Consider the following 15,889-nt stretch of genomic DNA (forward strand, 5'->3'; position numbering starts at 1 on the left):
CAGAAAGGCGCCAATAATAAAACATAAAAAACGTAGCTAGTCTAAAAGTATTTTTTGTTGGCAAGTTTTTAAAGCCTAGTTCACAAAAGACATAGGTCGACCTCTGTAAATAATAGGTTGACCTACAGAATAAATCTAAAATTTGTTTGTGAAGGGGATGTACGATTAATTAAACACTTTTTTTTACACCAATGAGTGGGGATACTGCTGAACTTATGAGGTATAAAGGCGAATCTTTATGGAGCTAATGTTACTTAAATATGCTTCCTTCCGCTAAACCTGCCACAAATTTATAATTAAATTGAAGAAAACACAGGTTTGCTTTTCTTTACTGAGAGAAAACATGATTGTTCTTGTTTTTATCAAGTAACTGAATTGTAAAAAAAATGTGTCAATTTTGAGGAAATGAGTAAATGTAATAAAATTACACACAAATACGATTTTTTAAAAAAAGTCTAATCTAAAACTAAAGACCTTGTAACATTTAACTAATTAAAAATAAGAAAAAAAATATATAAAAGTTAAGTAATAGGTTCCATGAAAATTATTGGTTGGTTTTAAAAGCTTAACTAAGATCAGATCAATGTTTGTTTTTTAAACTTAAACCCCAAAAACAATCAAAACAAAAGTTTAACAGCAGCCCAAATAACTGGCCTCTGGCGGCTTTGGACTGACTGAAATTGACTAATCGTCTGCGGCTTGCAAATTAACTCACTAAAATTGAGTATTTCATAATAATAATAACTTACTTTCATTATTTTCTTCAATCTCATGAATTGAATAACAAAATCTTAAGAATAGAAATATAACACATAAATATCTGGTCTGAAATATTATCATTATTTTATTAGATATCATAGCAGATATATTTTATTACTGTCCCAGTGTCCATTGTCTTTTTGTTTTAGTATTTATATTTTTACTATTTCATTGTGTTTGTGCTTGTGCTACATTTTCATGGATATTTTGTTCTATAAAGCTGTATAAACTCGCTTTTGATACTATTTTACTTGAAACAAAACAAATCAACATTTCGATTGAATGTTGGTCTAAAGTCAAACAATCTAATGGTTTTATTCCAAATTTAATTTTATAATAAGGCCGAAATGAAAAGTAATGATTTAAAAAAATTTTCATTGCATTATGTTAATCTAAATTAAAGAAATATTTAAGAATATAGGGAGGGGGGTTCAAACACCCAACACTCCGTTTTTATCTGTCTTATTTCTATGTGTTAATGATATGAGGCAATAGTTAATTATTGATATTTTAGATGTAATCATAAGACAGAATTGGGAATCAGGAATAGAGCAAAACTATTTTTTATGACTTTTTTTTACATTAACGTTGACAAAATATTAAAATTTTACAATCCACTGTATAAAGACTTTATAGAAATATAAATAAGCTAACTTTATATTTCATGTATAATTCAGCCCCCACCCCCTCCCTCTTGTTTTATTAAGGTCTCTTGAGGAGATTTTCTTTTAGGGTTAATTGAAAGCCGTACCTATTAGAAACTATATAAGTGTCTGTTTGTTTGTTTTTTCTGTCTTTTATGTAAAGCACTAAAAAATCTGAATACTGAACATCTTTTTATAATTTAAACTAATGAAATGTAAAAAAATAAATCCAATTACATTTTCAGTAAGACAAAATTTAAATAATTCATATGAATCACAAATAAATATGTTGTTAAGTACAAGAATAAATATATTCATTTAGCATAGCTAGAAATCAACTTGAACAGATAATCAAATAAATATACAAATAGAATGCATCAAATAGAACTAAATAAGAAATAAATGAAATAAGTGACTAAATTGTAGAAATGCTACTGACTTTAAATCATAACATGACTAATTTTTTCTCCGTATTAAAACTATTCACGTTTGATATTAGCGCTATGTATACAAACAAGGATGATAATATTCATAACAGCATAACAAAACATATTAAAAAGCTTTGATTGTAGATGTACATGTTATAGTTCAATACGATGAAAAATTTACTTATGTCAATTTTATAGTAGCTGCGCTAATAAAGAATGTTATTCAAAATTGACGAGCAGACCAACGTGATTTAAATTTAGAGAAGTTTTGCAATAGACAATAAAGTTGTGTCGGATTATCGGGTATAGTCCCTTACATGACAACGCCTCTTAAGGGGCATTTCGTCGAATTTTCACAGTAGCTTTTTAACGGCCTTGCACGGTTAGAAACCCTGCAGGGGCTAGAAAAAGGAAAAAAGCTACTGTGAAAATACGACGAAATGCCCATTAAGTGGCGTGGCGTTGCCACGAAAGGGACTATACCCGGATTATCTATTCATACGTCAAATTTTTTTTAACTATCTTTTACATACTAAAGTTGAGAAACTAATTTTAGAAATGTTTTGCTTCCAATAAATACATAAATGAATAATGTTATATTTTTGTTTATTCGTAAAAAGGTGTCAAAAATCACAAAGTATTAAACTAAAAGTATAACAAATACCTTAAATTTTAAATATAAAAATAAGATGAAAAAATACTAAAAAAACAGCCTTCCAAAATAAATTTCAGAAGCATTGAATAGTAAAAGAATGTAACTTTTTGATCAAAGAACAATAATTATAATACAGAAAACTTTAACACTTATCCTTAGGTTTTAATATTTTTCCTTAAATTTTAACTACATGTCAGTAAATAAGGAATACATATAGAAGGACGACACTGTCTAGTTATAAAGATGTTGCTTAAAATCCTAACAAATTTATAGTGGGTCACATAAAACGAAAAAATTTACAGTCCCTTTATAACATAGACCTATGCCTAAGTAAATAAAATTTACTTTTATTTTTCAGGAAATCGATAAGAGAAAAGGAACCAAATAACTTTCAATTGAAATCAGTTATAGTTTTTTACACAAGGGTAACGGACGAAAAAAGTTTCTTTTTATTTGATTTGATTTATTTCTGGGATTTTCATACATAAGTCAGGAAAAAAGATAATGCCCTGGATGTTTTTTTGCCAAAAAAAAAAACAATGCTCAGAGTTTAAAATTTTTTATTTGAGGTTAGGTTAGGTTAAGAAAAGAAAAGAGCCGGGGATCCCTCAAATTGCTAGTGTCTACAGGAGCTATAAATACTCATTTTTAGACATTAATAGAGGAAGGGAGTTAGATTGTCACCAATTCCATTGTCAAGGATTGAGTGGTGTACTTTGTAAAAAACTCATTCTAAAACAAAAACAACTAAGTTCTATATTGCTTAGATTTCCAAAGAATGATGAAAAAGATTTTTGGCAAGAAGAAGCGAGATTCTTCAACTGATTCTAGGATCGTTTTTTTTCAGCTAAAAACTTTATATAAAAGTAACAAGAGATCTGTCTGACTGTTTGTCTATTTGTATGTCTGTCTGTAGCTAAAGATGTTGCTAACTACATAACCAATATGGTTCACTTTTACAGTGAAGCTTCTTATAGGTTCAGGAAGGACAAAAACTATTTTGTGAAGGGTACCTTAGGGTCTTTTAATCCAATTCAAGTAGATTATATGACTAAACATCCTTTTGATTGCCCTTCTTAAAATATTCATATAAAATGTTGAAAGAACTTTTGTTTAAAAAAAAAGCTTTAGCATAAACAAGAACGATAAATATTAGTAGTAGCAGCAGCAGTTCATCTTCTTCCAGCTCTGATGATGAACATGTTAAAGTTAAACCAGTAAGTTCTTCAAATGAGTTTGAAATTTGATGAAAAATAAATTGTGATACATTTAAAAAAAACTTGATTGTAGATACTATTTATATGGTCATAGTATAAATTAAAAAAAAATATACACTTTCTCAATTATTATTTTACCTATAGAAACTTTAATGGTAAATGATTTTTCATAAAATTATTTTTTTCATAAACTGGTGTGATATAATATCTTTTTAGTCAAAGTTTACAAACAAGTTTGATTATTCACACAAAAAATAATCATTTCTTAAGATAACAAACTTCTAAGGTCTGTGATATGTCATGATAATATCTGTAACCCTCTGTTTTTGATTGTCTTTACTATCCTGAACAAGTTTAGGCTTATTTTATTGTTTAAATTACCCACATAAATTTATTTTAGAACAAGGAGAAGAAGAGTTCCTTGGCAGCTCTGAAGCATAAGCTGGGTGGTTCTCCAAAACAAGTAAACTATTTATTTACCCGCAATCGTGGCTCAACGCGTAGAGCATCCAGGAAGGTGTTAGGTTCGAATCCGGGGCCGACACCACGTCATAACTAAAGACGTTAAAAATGGTTCTTACTGCTGCTATGTCAGGTGCGCGACTTAAACAGTAAGAGTAGGGGGAATGCCTTGACCCATAAACAGGCGCAACTAACTACCATGCACGGTTAGGACTTCTCAGACAAAGGTTGGTTGTCAGATGGATATTACTTTACATAATTTCCTTGGGTGTTAGAATATAGCATCCCATTACACGTGGATGATGCTCTGGATTCTTTAGATGTACACTTAAACGAAGGAGAATCCCTACCTTACGGGGTAATGGTATAACTATTTTTTTATTCTGTTTAAACCTATCTGATATTTCAATATATCCAAAATAATTGTATTAACAAAATTTGATGCAGCTACAAACCTTTGCTGTAATTCCAAGTAAAATAAATTGAAGGTTAAAGATTCCTGATTTGAAAATAGAAAATTGAATTTTCACAAAATTGTTTGAAAATTATCTGTTGATTTCCCTCAAAGTGCCTATCAAGCAGTGAAACTCCGCCTCCTAGTTTTTTCCTTTGCAAAATAAACCAAACTTACCTGACCTAAAGTAAAAAACAAACAAACAACAAAAAATACTCATCCAAAACATTATGCCTAGGAAATTGAGATAAAGTCAGTGAAAGAAAGAAGGGGAAGTAGCAGTGATGATGAGAAGAGAAGTGGAAGGTAAACATTATATTTCTCGTATTCATTTGAATCTGGTGGATAGGAACCGGTTCTCATCCATACAAAAAAAAAAACTATGTCTAGCATCGTATAATATCCAGGTTTCTACAAATATAAAAATGTACAATCATAAGATTAAAATCAGTTTTTTTCCCGTGCCTTCGGCACCTCGGGGCTAAAAACTGGTTTTAATCTTATAATTGTACATTCTATATCCGCGGAAAACTGTTTATAATACGATTGAGAAATAACTATTACAAAACAAAAATAAATTTTCTGTTTATTCATCATGATTACTTTGTAGGACCAATTTCAAGGGAATAAAATTGTTTCTCGTATTAATTCGAACCCGGTGGATAGGAACCGGTTTTCATCCATACAAAAAAACTATGTCTAGCACATAAGGAAAAGGTCTAGCATCGTATTATATCCAGCTTTCTACGAATATAAAAACTGGTTTTAATCTTATAATTGAACATTCTATATCCGCGGAAAGCTGTTTATAATACAATGCGAGAAATAACTATTACTCTTTTATTAGTATTTAATTAGTAAGAATGTTTTAATAATCAGATAAGGTTCAGGCATTACAGTAGGGCCTGTCGGGTTGAATATTGTCAATTTTTATTAGTTTTCTTCAATGAAATATAATATATTGATTATCAAATATTTTGTTTATAGGAAATCTGGCTCATCTGTCAGGAAAAACAGTCCAGCCTAACTTTTACCTAAATTATTATTTTCATATTTCATTTTAGTACTTACCTTAGAACTAGATGCAGCAATATAAAATACTTTAGAAAAAAATCGAGATTAAAGTTGTATTATATTTATACCTATTTGTTATAACAAGTTAGAACTAATTTATGAAATTACTATACAATAATCAAGATACTAACACAAAATTTACAAAACTAACCAAATCAATTTGCGCAGACTGAAGTAACTTTAGTTGGCATTCTTCTGTTGAAGCCGACCTTCGCATTCATGGATACAGGTCGTGCCTATAGAAATAGTCTCCAATCATTATAAAAACCTTTTAATATGATTTTTAAAAATCGTAAAAAGTTGATTTTCTATAAGATTTGATAGTGTAAGTAATTAGCCAAAAAAAAGACCCTGTTAAACATAAAACAATTTATTGATTTTCAAGTTGAATGTTTGTGTCTATCAACTTCTATATTGAAAAAATGGTTTGGCAAACTATGCAAAGATTGGAGCTTGTCTATCAGACATTAAATACTCCACAATCATGACTAACTTTAAATATCATAAATAGAATCCTATAATTACCAATTATTCTGTTATAAAATTGACAGTTTAAATAATATTTAGATACAGTAATTTCAAAATAAGAGCTAACAAATACTAACAAGATAACCTTTTTAAAGATAATTTACTTAGCATATTCTAAAAAGGGTCTTAAACTATAAAATGCATGACCTTTTAACTTGAAACAAAACCCCCCTAAAGATTTGTCATGTCTGGGAGCGGGGATGGAACTGTTTGGATTTGCAACAGTCTGGACAGCAAGAAGGATGCCTCCATTGGTAACATCAACAGGATCATATCTGGGTCCCATGAGTCTCTCCATGACAGAGCTTCCTATGGGTCACACAAGTCTGCTAGTGACAGGTATTTATAATCTTAAAAACAACCCTTAGTCTTTAATGATATCATTATAGATAATTTATATAAGGGCAAAGGAGAAAGGACCAGCAAAACTTTCCATGCTCTTATGTTAGAGAACATCATATTTGTCCATTAAGGTCTGAGACCCTTCCCGAAAGAGGATCTCATGGCTCCAGAAAGTCCCTTGAGGAGAGATTGGAGACCTATCATGATAGGCCTCCAATTAACGGATCCAGAAAATCAAGCGAGGAAAGGCAGATTGTTGGTGAGTAATGTTTATAAATTTTCCGAAAAATGTAAATATCTAAGTTAAGCCCCTAAATGAATTTAGTCTAAGCTACTTCTAAATTATTAAGTGACTGTGACAGATTTTGATGCTGTTGATATACCAGGGATTGATTTACTTTTCATTATAAATATGCTTTAGTTTATATATTCTTGATCAATAATTCTTCTACATTTGTGTGTAATTTGATCTTGCAAGTAAATCTTTCACAGTTGAAATTGTGCCAGTGAAGACATCATCAAGAAAATCTTCCAAAGATTCTAAGAAGTCAAAAGATTCCAAGAAGTCTAAATCTTCGTCTAGTTCATCAAGCTCATCAAGTTCAAGCTCTTCTAGCTCTTCCAGTTCAAGCTCTTCTAGCTCCAGCTCTTCTGATGAAGAGGAGTAAGTGATTTATTAAAATACAAACTTTAGAATAAAAAGTTGTCAGTTAATATCTTCTTTCATATATAATTTATGAAAAGTCTTTTTTTATTCCTCATGGAATTCCTTATGAATAATTAAAAATATAATTTTAACTTACTCAGGAAGGGAGATGATATTGCAACATTGAACAAGAGATTTGTCAGCTACATTGACAAGGTGAAGCTTTTTAAAACATGTTAAAACAGGTTTAGATAAATATTTCAAAAGACTACTAAAATTACTAATATTAATCATGTCTAGACATAACTAATCCGACTAGTTTTGACTAACTTAACTAAAACTTTACTCTGAATACCAACACCTCAATTAATTCAGGTAAGGCTCCTTCAACAAGCCAATGATGTCTGGAGTGGAGTTCCTGAATTTGATACAGACAGGTAAACATCATTTTCATAGATTTTTATTTTCAAAGTTTGCAAATAATTTGCAGATTGTACTTGCTGACAGGAGTGATGAGATTGAAGCTATCAAGAGAGAGTATGAGAAAGAGATCAAAAGCTGGAAAGAGCTGGCTGAACTTAAGGTATGGAATTTCATAGGTTTTTACATACTTTATCAAACAGCCCCAACCTTTACCTTTACCTAAATAGGTTAAATTTCTATAGAAGATTAAAAGTTTATCTTTTCAGACATAATTTTTAATTCTATTGCTAATAAAGAACAATACAATGATAGTAAGAGTTGGGAAAATACATCATAAATTTCTTTGACATCTAAATAAAACTCATTCAAGCAAAGGGTTGGTTGTCTGTAGTGTATGAATAAACAAAATTGATTGCTTGTACAAGCTGAAATAAATAGACAAAAATCACAATCTATTTATCATAGATTATTATTTAGTAAAGAAATTCCCAACATAATCTATTCAAATTTTTAGGATAAAGACACTCAACAATTCAGAGTTCAGGCAGAAAAGATGCACAGAGAAAATACTGATATTAGGTCATTATGTTCGAAATATTATTTTTATAGAATATTGTTGAAATATTTATATTTCAAATTTGTGTTTGTTTTGTTATGTTATGAAGTGTCAAAACAAACAATAACATTTTTAACAACCTAATGTCACAATAGAGAATTCACACACTTTATGAGTAATTTTTAATTTCTAAAATTGCGACTGGGCCTCTAGAACAACTTATAAAGACGGTTTGCAGGAATTTACTGAACACCTTATCTAAATAACTGTATAAATATATTATTTAGGGAAGAGTTAGACAAGGTTGATGCTAAGCTCAAGAATAAAGAGCATGATCTACGTGACTTAGAGGAGAAGGTTGAAGAACTTCTGCAGAAGAACAGAAATCTTTTCAATGACTATGAAAAGTCCAAGAATAGAGATGAGGTATTATTCTATTTAATCTTAAAACAAAAAAGCTTTCAATTGTTTTGAGTTAAGCCTAAGATTTCTTCTTTTATTTTGCAAATTATCTTCTCAACAGGAAAGTAAGTAAAGATATCTGGTTTTTATCTTGTTTCTGTATTATAGTTTTCTGTTCTTTAAAACATAATCTATTATTTATTGTAGCTGTGCCGTGTCCTAGTTTTCTTACTTTATACTTATAATTTGATATTAAGGAACTTCTACAAGAGATCAAGCGGCTCAAAGAAAACCTTGAAGACATCAAAGAAGATTTGGACAAAGAAAAGGTATATCTTTTCATTATTATACCTTATACAAAATAAATTTTTCATATATTCAATATTTTCCAATAATTTTAATTTTATTTTAGCTGAACAATGGAAATCTTAAATCCAAGTTGGAACATGACAGAAAAGAACTGGAAAATAAGGTAAGAATGTATTTTTGTGAAAATTATTTTGTGTTATATTATCAGATGTGTTATCAGTCTCAGTTCATTTTATGAGATGAACTAAAAACGTTATAAGAACTTTCTGAAAATAGTCTTACAATTAAAGTGTTGATTGTCAATAGGAATCAGGGCTTAACAGGTTGTTCTATATACTATCTACTATTGTATAGGCAGCTACGCCTCAAGAAGCCTCTAGAACACTTGATTTTTTTAAGGGGCGGGGGTAATTATTATACCCACCCCAAAAACGACCTATAAGAACTTACATTCATGTTCAGCGGTTAGCGAGATCCTATAGAACATACACAAAGACATCCTGTTAGTTTTCATGCAGATTAATCTATAATATTTTGTTCACAGATTCGAGTGCTTGAGCATCAGCTGGATGGTGAGAGAAGAAGAAATAAGTTGGACTTCTCAAATATGGATGATAAGATTAGATCAGAATATGCTAAGAGGTTAGCAAATTTAATTAATCCAGGGTATTTTTTTTACAAAAGCAAATTCTTAAAAGGACTCTCCACAGAAAAATCAACTTTGGATTTTTGAAAATCTAACCTGAAATTATTATCCTCTGTTCAATTTTAAGCATTTTTTGTTTTTGTGGCATCGCGATCGAAGCCCTTTGAAATTTTTGACCTCCTTTAAGTGAATCCTCCCGCCATTCAATTTGTGCTGCTTTAGTGATTTTTAGCTTCTATGTTGCCGCATTCATCGCCCTTCTCCGCCGCTACTCCGCTATTCATTGCTGTATGTCGCGGTTCAATACATGCTCCCCTCTCCCTTGTTCAGAAATTAAATGGAGGCTGGGGGTGTTGTGTATAGCGACGTACGCAATGTATAGCGGAGTAGCGGCAGAGAAGGGCGATGAATGCGGCAACTGCGGCAAAAGATTGTTATATTTGGCGGAGGCGAACACAAAATGGAGGCGGCAGGATTGTCCAGTCAAGGAAGAGGATAAATCGTAGAGCGGCTGGTTGCAATGGAGCAAATGTTCTTTAGCGGCAAACATATATTGAGTGGAGGAAAGTGTAGTATATATTATTATAGCGGCAGTACAAATAGGCGGCGGACAAAATTTTCAAAGGGCTTGGATCGCGATGCCACAAAAACAAAAAATGCCTAAAATTGAACAGAGAATAATAGTTTCAGGTTAGATTTTCAAAAATCCAAAGTTGATTTTTCTGTGGAGAGTCCTTTTAAAGGTAATTTATTGATTAAAAGGATTTATACATCCCAAAATAAAGAGTAGCACTGCCAAGTAAAACTTTAGAAAAAAAACTTTGATTATTATTTCTTACTTCTTTATGTGGTAGAACTTTTTATTTGACATTATCATATGATTTGTAGTTTCAAAATACAAGGGCACCTAAGCTCTATAGAACACAAATTGATACATTTTTTTATTCAGATTGAATGCAGAGTTGAAGAGATTGAAGAAAATCTATCTTCAACAATCAGAGAAAGCAAGGAAGGAGATAACTAATGGTTATGCTAAAAAGGTAAGCTTGATACAGGATTCATTTTAGAAAAATTTAGAACCTGGGTTTTGGTCCTTATTTATCTTTATTGTTTATTTGAATAGTCAGCAAAGTTGAATGTAAGGCTACAGCTGACAATCATGAAATTTACGTATCAAGAGTCAAGTTGTTGTATTGCAGACAAAATTTTTATAAACTATCATATTTAGCTGTTAATAAAGAAACAGCTATAATAGTAGGCATTCCAACAATTCACAGGTAGTTACAGTTCTTTCCTAATAAGGCAACAGCGGACATTTTTTTTAAAATTTAAAATTGTAATATTTTTTCTTGTAGATTGATGAGCTAGAGTATAAGCTTAGAGAAGAAAAGAGAGAAAAGCACGAGCTACTCTCGGAGAAACCTAAACTTAATGAATATAAGGTAATTCAATTATTTGTTTGTTTTTTTCTTAAAAAGTCACCAAAACTTTGTAAACTACTTTTGCATTACCAAGTTATGGGCTTTAAATTCTGAATGGCTTTGTTTGCTACAATATTCTTAAACGTTTTTTTTTACTATATTTATGGAGTATGAGTAATTTCTTAATATAACATATTACTTTACATATATATGCCTCTTTTTATTTCTTATCTTTAAGTAATTTTATTTATTTATGTTTTCATTGAATAAACAAGTAAACTTAAGTTTTTAAAATTTTTCTTAATTTTTTTTTTAATTATTATGAATTTAATTATACAATTGAAGGAGAGGATAGAGCAACTGTCCGACACAAATCATAATCTGAGTAAGAGGCTTGATCAACTCAGAGAGGATTGGGATACAATGGATGCCAGGTTATCAACTTATTTTGCCAGCTCACTTCAAGGACGTCCAAACTTTTTTGAGGGGGTAAATTGAAGTGTTTTCAAGGTTTATAGTGGGTTATCTAATTTATTTTTTTAAAGTTTAAGGGGGACAGGGAACACTCCCCCCCTCCCGGATATCCTTGGATGACTAACCATAACAATTCCCTATACTACACTTTCTTCTAGCGATTGAAGATAGATACTATCTTACGTGTTACAATCTTACAATTTGTTATACCTAAAAGTTTTATTTCTGTCTTTGATTCAATTCATTAGTTTTTGAACCATAGAATAAAAATATGTCAAGAAAAATAAAATAGCAAGGGCTTGCACAGTTATTCATCAAGGGGGTGTTAATCATTAAATGGATAGGGTAGATATTTACAATATTGAAACCCAACTACACCTCCCTTCGGCATACCACAGCCTAAGATCAACATTCAATATGTCAAAATATAATTTTATGTCTACAAAGATCAAAATTATGCATCCAAATAATGTTTTCATGACTATAATTAGTCTTTTGTTGACATAATAATCCTGTATTTATTGATTATGAGAGTATAGATTCGTTAAACAATATAGACAATGACATATGTAGACATATGTATTTATATTTTACAGGTATAAAGGAGAGATTGATATTAGAGAGGAAGAAATCAAGGAGTTAAAGGTATTTTATGAATTAAAAAGGATGATCAACATCCATAAAAGCGTAGCTCTGAAATGGTAGGACAAACGAACATTTATACTTGCAGTGTGTCAGAACTAAAAAATCAGAACATAATTGTATAAATGTCGAATCAAAATTTTAATTGGATTTGTTGAAAAACTGCAGAAATATAGGATAATGTTTAAGAACATACTTACGTTTTTAGGACTTAATTATAGAGATGCTTTGCTTATAACATTGTACATTGTTGTCCTAGGAATCAGTATTCCAAAATCACAACAATCGGATGATTTTATCATTTACAAATTTGTTGTTAAAAAAGTTAAAAATCAATATGTTTAAAATGGACATACAGACATTCTGGTAACGAATATAGAGTTGCTACGCTTTCTAAATCGCACCTAACTACTACAGAAATCACCATGCAAAGTTTGAAATCGATAAGACAATTCTAACATGCACAAATTAACGAAAAAAGCTATCCGCTAAAGACGTGCGGACAGACGGACGTACGGACCAACCTAATTATAGAAAAGCTTAGCTTTTAAAAATGATTTGAAATATATCATTTGAAAGATACACATAGGTCGATCGATGGTTTTAGGCTATTCATTGTTGTATTTCAGTCTTGGAATAATTTTAAACTATTTTCTGGCCCACCCTGCCCCTTCGAATACAGAGCCCCTAGATGCTAGGGGCGCAACTGCTAGTATTATATAAAGTCGTTAGTTTTTTGTTTGTTCTGAATCTGGTTTTAAATCAAAATCAAAGATATGTTTTGCTTTTCTAAAATGCTAATTGTTTCTGGTATTATCAGGTTAGAGCACATGGAGTACAGGAGGACTATGATATGATAATGAAAGAGAAACAGGACTTGAACATGGAGATTGTGGTCTACAAGGGTCTTCTGGAGGCGGAGGAGAGACGTCTTGCTAGGTAGGTTTCTTGCAGAAATAAGGTGTAGCCAACAAAGTGGGGTGAAGATAAAAAAGTCGTCATCCCTACTATGTTTTGCCTCCAACGATAGCTGAAAATCACGTAAATGTTTCATTATTTTTTTCAGAATTATTTTATTTTCATTGTTGGTTTATGCTGGGTTTCTTGACCTTAATACACAAAAAGGAGAAGGATAATTTTTCTAAATATATAACATATTTTTCGATAAGCAGTGCATTAACAACAAGCTTTTGGAACATATTTAAGGAACTACATGTATGCTAATGACTATAAAAAAAGACTTAAATGTAGTAAAGGACAAACAAGCTATACATTCCTAAATACTTTAAAAAACTTAAAACACATTTGAATTGAAAAAAGTATGATTTAAAAACTATATGGTAAAAATTAGGATAACTACTTTTTTCGGATCATGGAAAGAAAACGATGTAGCGGGTTTCGTCGTATTTTCACAATAGCTTTTAATATGTTAATTTAGGTTAGGTTTGGTAAATGTTAACAAGTGTCCCGCAGAGTAAGGAAAAGGGTTCCATGGGAGGTTAGAAATATCAGTAAAGCTGCTGTGAAAATAAAACGAAACCGTTTCTTTCCATGATCCCTTTTTTTCTTTTATGTAGACAAAGTAAGAAGAATGGTATAACCAATGGCAGTAAGCATAGCAGCAAGAAGGGAAGCGACAGCGAGAAAGAAGAGTCAGGATTCTTTGACAAGATCAAAGAAAAGGTAGCTGATGCCATGGACTTTGATTAAAATGTCGTCTTTGCTGTTGAAATATTTTTGTATTTTTCTTTGCCTATTTAGTTTTCACTAATTGAGGTAGAAGTCAACATATAATATTGTATTAATAACAAGATACTATTCTATTTTATAAATAACAAATCACATTTATACATTATTTAATCTATTTAATGTTTAATAGGTATTTATCGCATTGTATTATAAACAGCTTTCTGCGGATATAAAAAGTACACTTGTTAGATTAAAACCAGTTTTGCAAGCCAAGATATGCCAAATATCGTGATTATACATTTTTATATTAGTTGAAAACTGGATATCATACAATGCGATAAATCATTTTTCATCGCCGGTTCTAATCCAGCGGATTTTAATCGGTTTGGAAGCCATACTGGATAATGAATACTGTAACAAATATTGTACTAAAGTCAAGATGTAAAACAATGAGCTCTGTAAATCTAATATATGAAATGAATTGTCTATTATATAAAACTGTTGATTTTATTTTGTAGATTGTCTAATAGAATAATGTAATAAATTAAGTATTGTATTTCTATATTTTCTTCAGTTACAAAAAGGATGAAATTTGTGTTACTAAATTTTCAGGAATTTGTTATTTTTACTCGCAAAAAGTGTTAATTAAATATTAGATTCCTAATTATGGTTTTGTTCTTCTTGAAGTATCAATGCGGACCTTTGTTACCAAAGACGAGATAACATATAATGTGAGGTTCATTTATTTCCTCTCTCATGTAAATAACAAAGGTTAAATATACTTTTAATGATCGGTGTATCTATAACTTTCGTGTTATTTCTTTAAATAACTTAACCCTTTGGGCCCTAAATAGTTATCTAATAACAATAGGTTCCAGCGGCTGAAGACTCTGTCAAAACTGTTCTATTAACATTCAATTTTAATGATTTATACTTTATAACAATAATAAATTAGTCACAGCTGACTTATATTTTGTCGACATATATCGATAGTCTAATGACATTATGACCACAACCTTCTGGTGACATATGAACTGCAAAGTTTTTTTTTGACAGGGAACTACACAAACAAACAGACAGACATTTAGTTTATTCTACAAAAGTAAAACAACAAGAAATGTAACAATTTTGAATGCTTAATAAAAATAACAAATTACTAGACAACCTTGATAATTATTTTTCTGGTGAAATACTTAATCGGATCAACAGTATTTGTTAAAGGTATGTATTCTATTTTACTGTATATAGAAGACGAAACCCAAACTGTACCACTTTTGATTCCTGTAACGTCATATTCTCAATCTCCTTTTTAGGGGTTTTCTTAACCACTTCTCCTCTCATCTCCCTTATTTTATTACGTCACAGGAATTAAAAGTGGTGCAAAAGCGGTACAGTTTGTGCTTCGTCGATAGAATACACGAAAATTATGACAAGGGGAATTTTGTCGTCAGTTTACGTTACTGCAATTGTCCTCATTTAAAGGTCAGATCGTCCCTCTTTTAAAACAGGATATGATTAGGTAAAGAAGATGGATGGAGGTTATCGTAATTTTAGCCAGCTGGAAGTAGCATATTATTATAGTGTGTGAGAAGCTCTCCCACTAAGCGTATTCTATATCCATTGCTATTTTACTACTTGTTTTATTTTTTTGAAAGCTTTGGGGTATATTACATACAGTCATACATACATGAATAAGGGGGAAGCTATGCTGTCAAAGAATGCAAATTAATTGCAGAAAAAAATATAAAGAAATTTTGGTTATATTTTACTGTTAAAGCTTATTAATAAGTATTTGCAAATTTATGTTGCAAAGTCACCAAGGCTCGGCAATTGCATTGTATTGGTTGTCACAGTTTGTTATTGTTGGATTATTTGCGGCATTTATAAAAAATGGTACTTGCTGTTGTTATGTCATGAGCGTTATGTCAATCTGAAGAATGTCTTGGCCCACAAACAGACGCATCTCATTACCGAGAAAGACTAAACGACATAACTTTTGTGTCACTTTTGAGGAAAATGATTCCTGTGACGTCATATACATTTCGGAAAAGAAAAAGGGAAGGGGGGAAGAAAATCTCTTCAAAAGAGATGGGAGAAAAAGGAATCGTCTTCCTCAAA

General features: G+C 30.8%; 1 protein-coding gene across 3 annotated transcripts; it reads left to right on the forward strand.

Annotated features, from left to right (window-relative positions):
* The first annotated feature begins 3,257 nt into the window (after window positions 1–3,257).
* On the forward strand, window positions 3,258–14,327 carry LOC145325147 (uncharacterized). Of its 3 annotated transcripts, none has more exons than XM_080168002.1 (23): window positions 3,258–3,314; window positions 3,640–3,703; window positions 4,104–4,166; window positions 4,858–4,925; window positions 5,607–5,625; window positions 5,876–5,922; window positions 6,447–6,560; window positions 6,695–6,822; window positions 7,056–7,227; window positions 7,371–7,425; window positions 7,585–7,646; window positions 7,717–7,792; window positions 8,147–8,211; window positions 8,476–8,614; window positions 8,848–8,919; window positions 9,003–9,062; window positions 9,444–9,541; window positions 10,495–10,585; window positions 10,901–10,987; window positions 11,312–11,400; window positions 12,037–12,085; window positions 12,903–13,021; window positions 13,660–14,327. In XM_080168002.1, exons 1-23 carry the CDS (start codon window positions 3,265–3,267, stop codon window positions 13,790–13,792), a joined length of 1,920 nt encoding a protein of 639 aa, XP_080024128.1. In that variant the 5' UTR covers window positions 3,258–3,264; the 3' UTR covers window positions 13,793–14,327. The 3 variants fall into 3 exon arrangements, with proteins under 3 accessions (XP_080024128.1, XP_080024129.1, XP_080024130.1); XM_080168003.1 differs by having other exon boundaries at window positions 11,315–11,400; XM_080168004.1 differs by lacking the exon at window positions 5,876–5,922 and having other exon boundaries at window positions 5,607–5,624; window positions 6,444–6,560.
* Window positions 14,328–15,889: the final 1,562 nt, after the last annotated feature.

This window comes from Acartia tonsa, chromosome 7, assembly GCF_053477335.1.
Source record: "Acartia tonsa isolate MP-2025a chromosome 7, ASM5347733v1, whole genome shotgun sequence".
Taxonomy (NCBI): domain Eukaryota; kingdom Metazoa; phylum Arthropoda; class Copepoda; order Calanoida; family Acartiidae; genus Acartia; species Acartia tonsa.

Excerpts from the sequence above, each read along its gene's own strand:
- LOC145325147 (XM_080168002.1), top strand. The coding sequence starts at position 3,265 with ATGATGAAAAAGATTTTTGGCAAGAAGAAGCGAGATTCTTCAACTGAT. Across the intron at positions 6,561-6,694 it reads CACAAGTCTGCTAGTGACAG|GTCTGAGACCCTTCCCGAAA; the intron begins GTATTTATAATC and ends TTGTCCATTAAG. Across the intron at positions 9,542-10,494 it reads AGATCAGAATATGCTAAGAG|ATTGAATGCAGAGTTGAAGA; the intron begins GTTAGCAAATTT and ends TTTTTTATTCAG.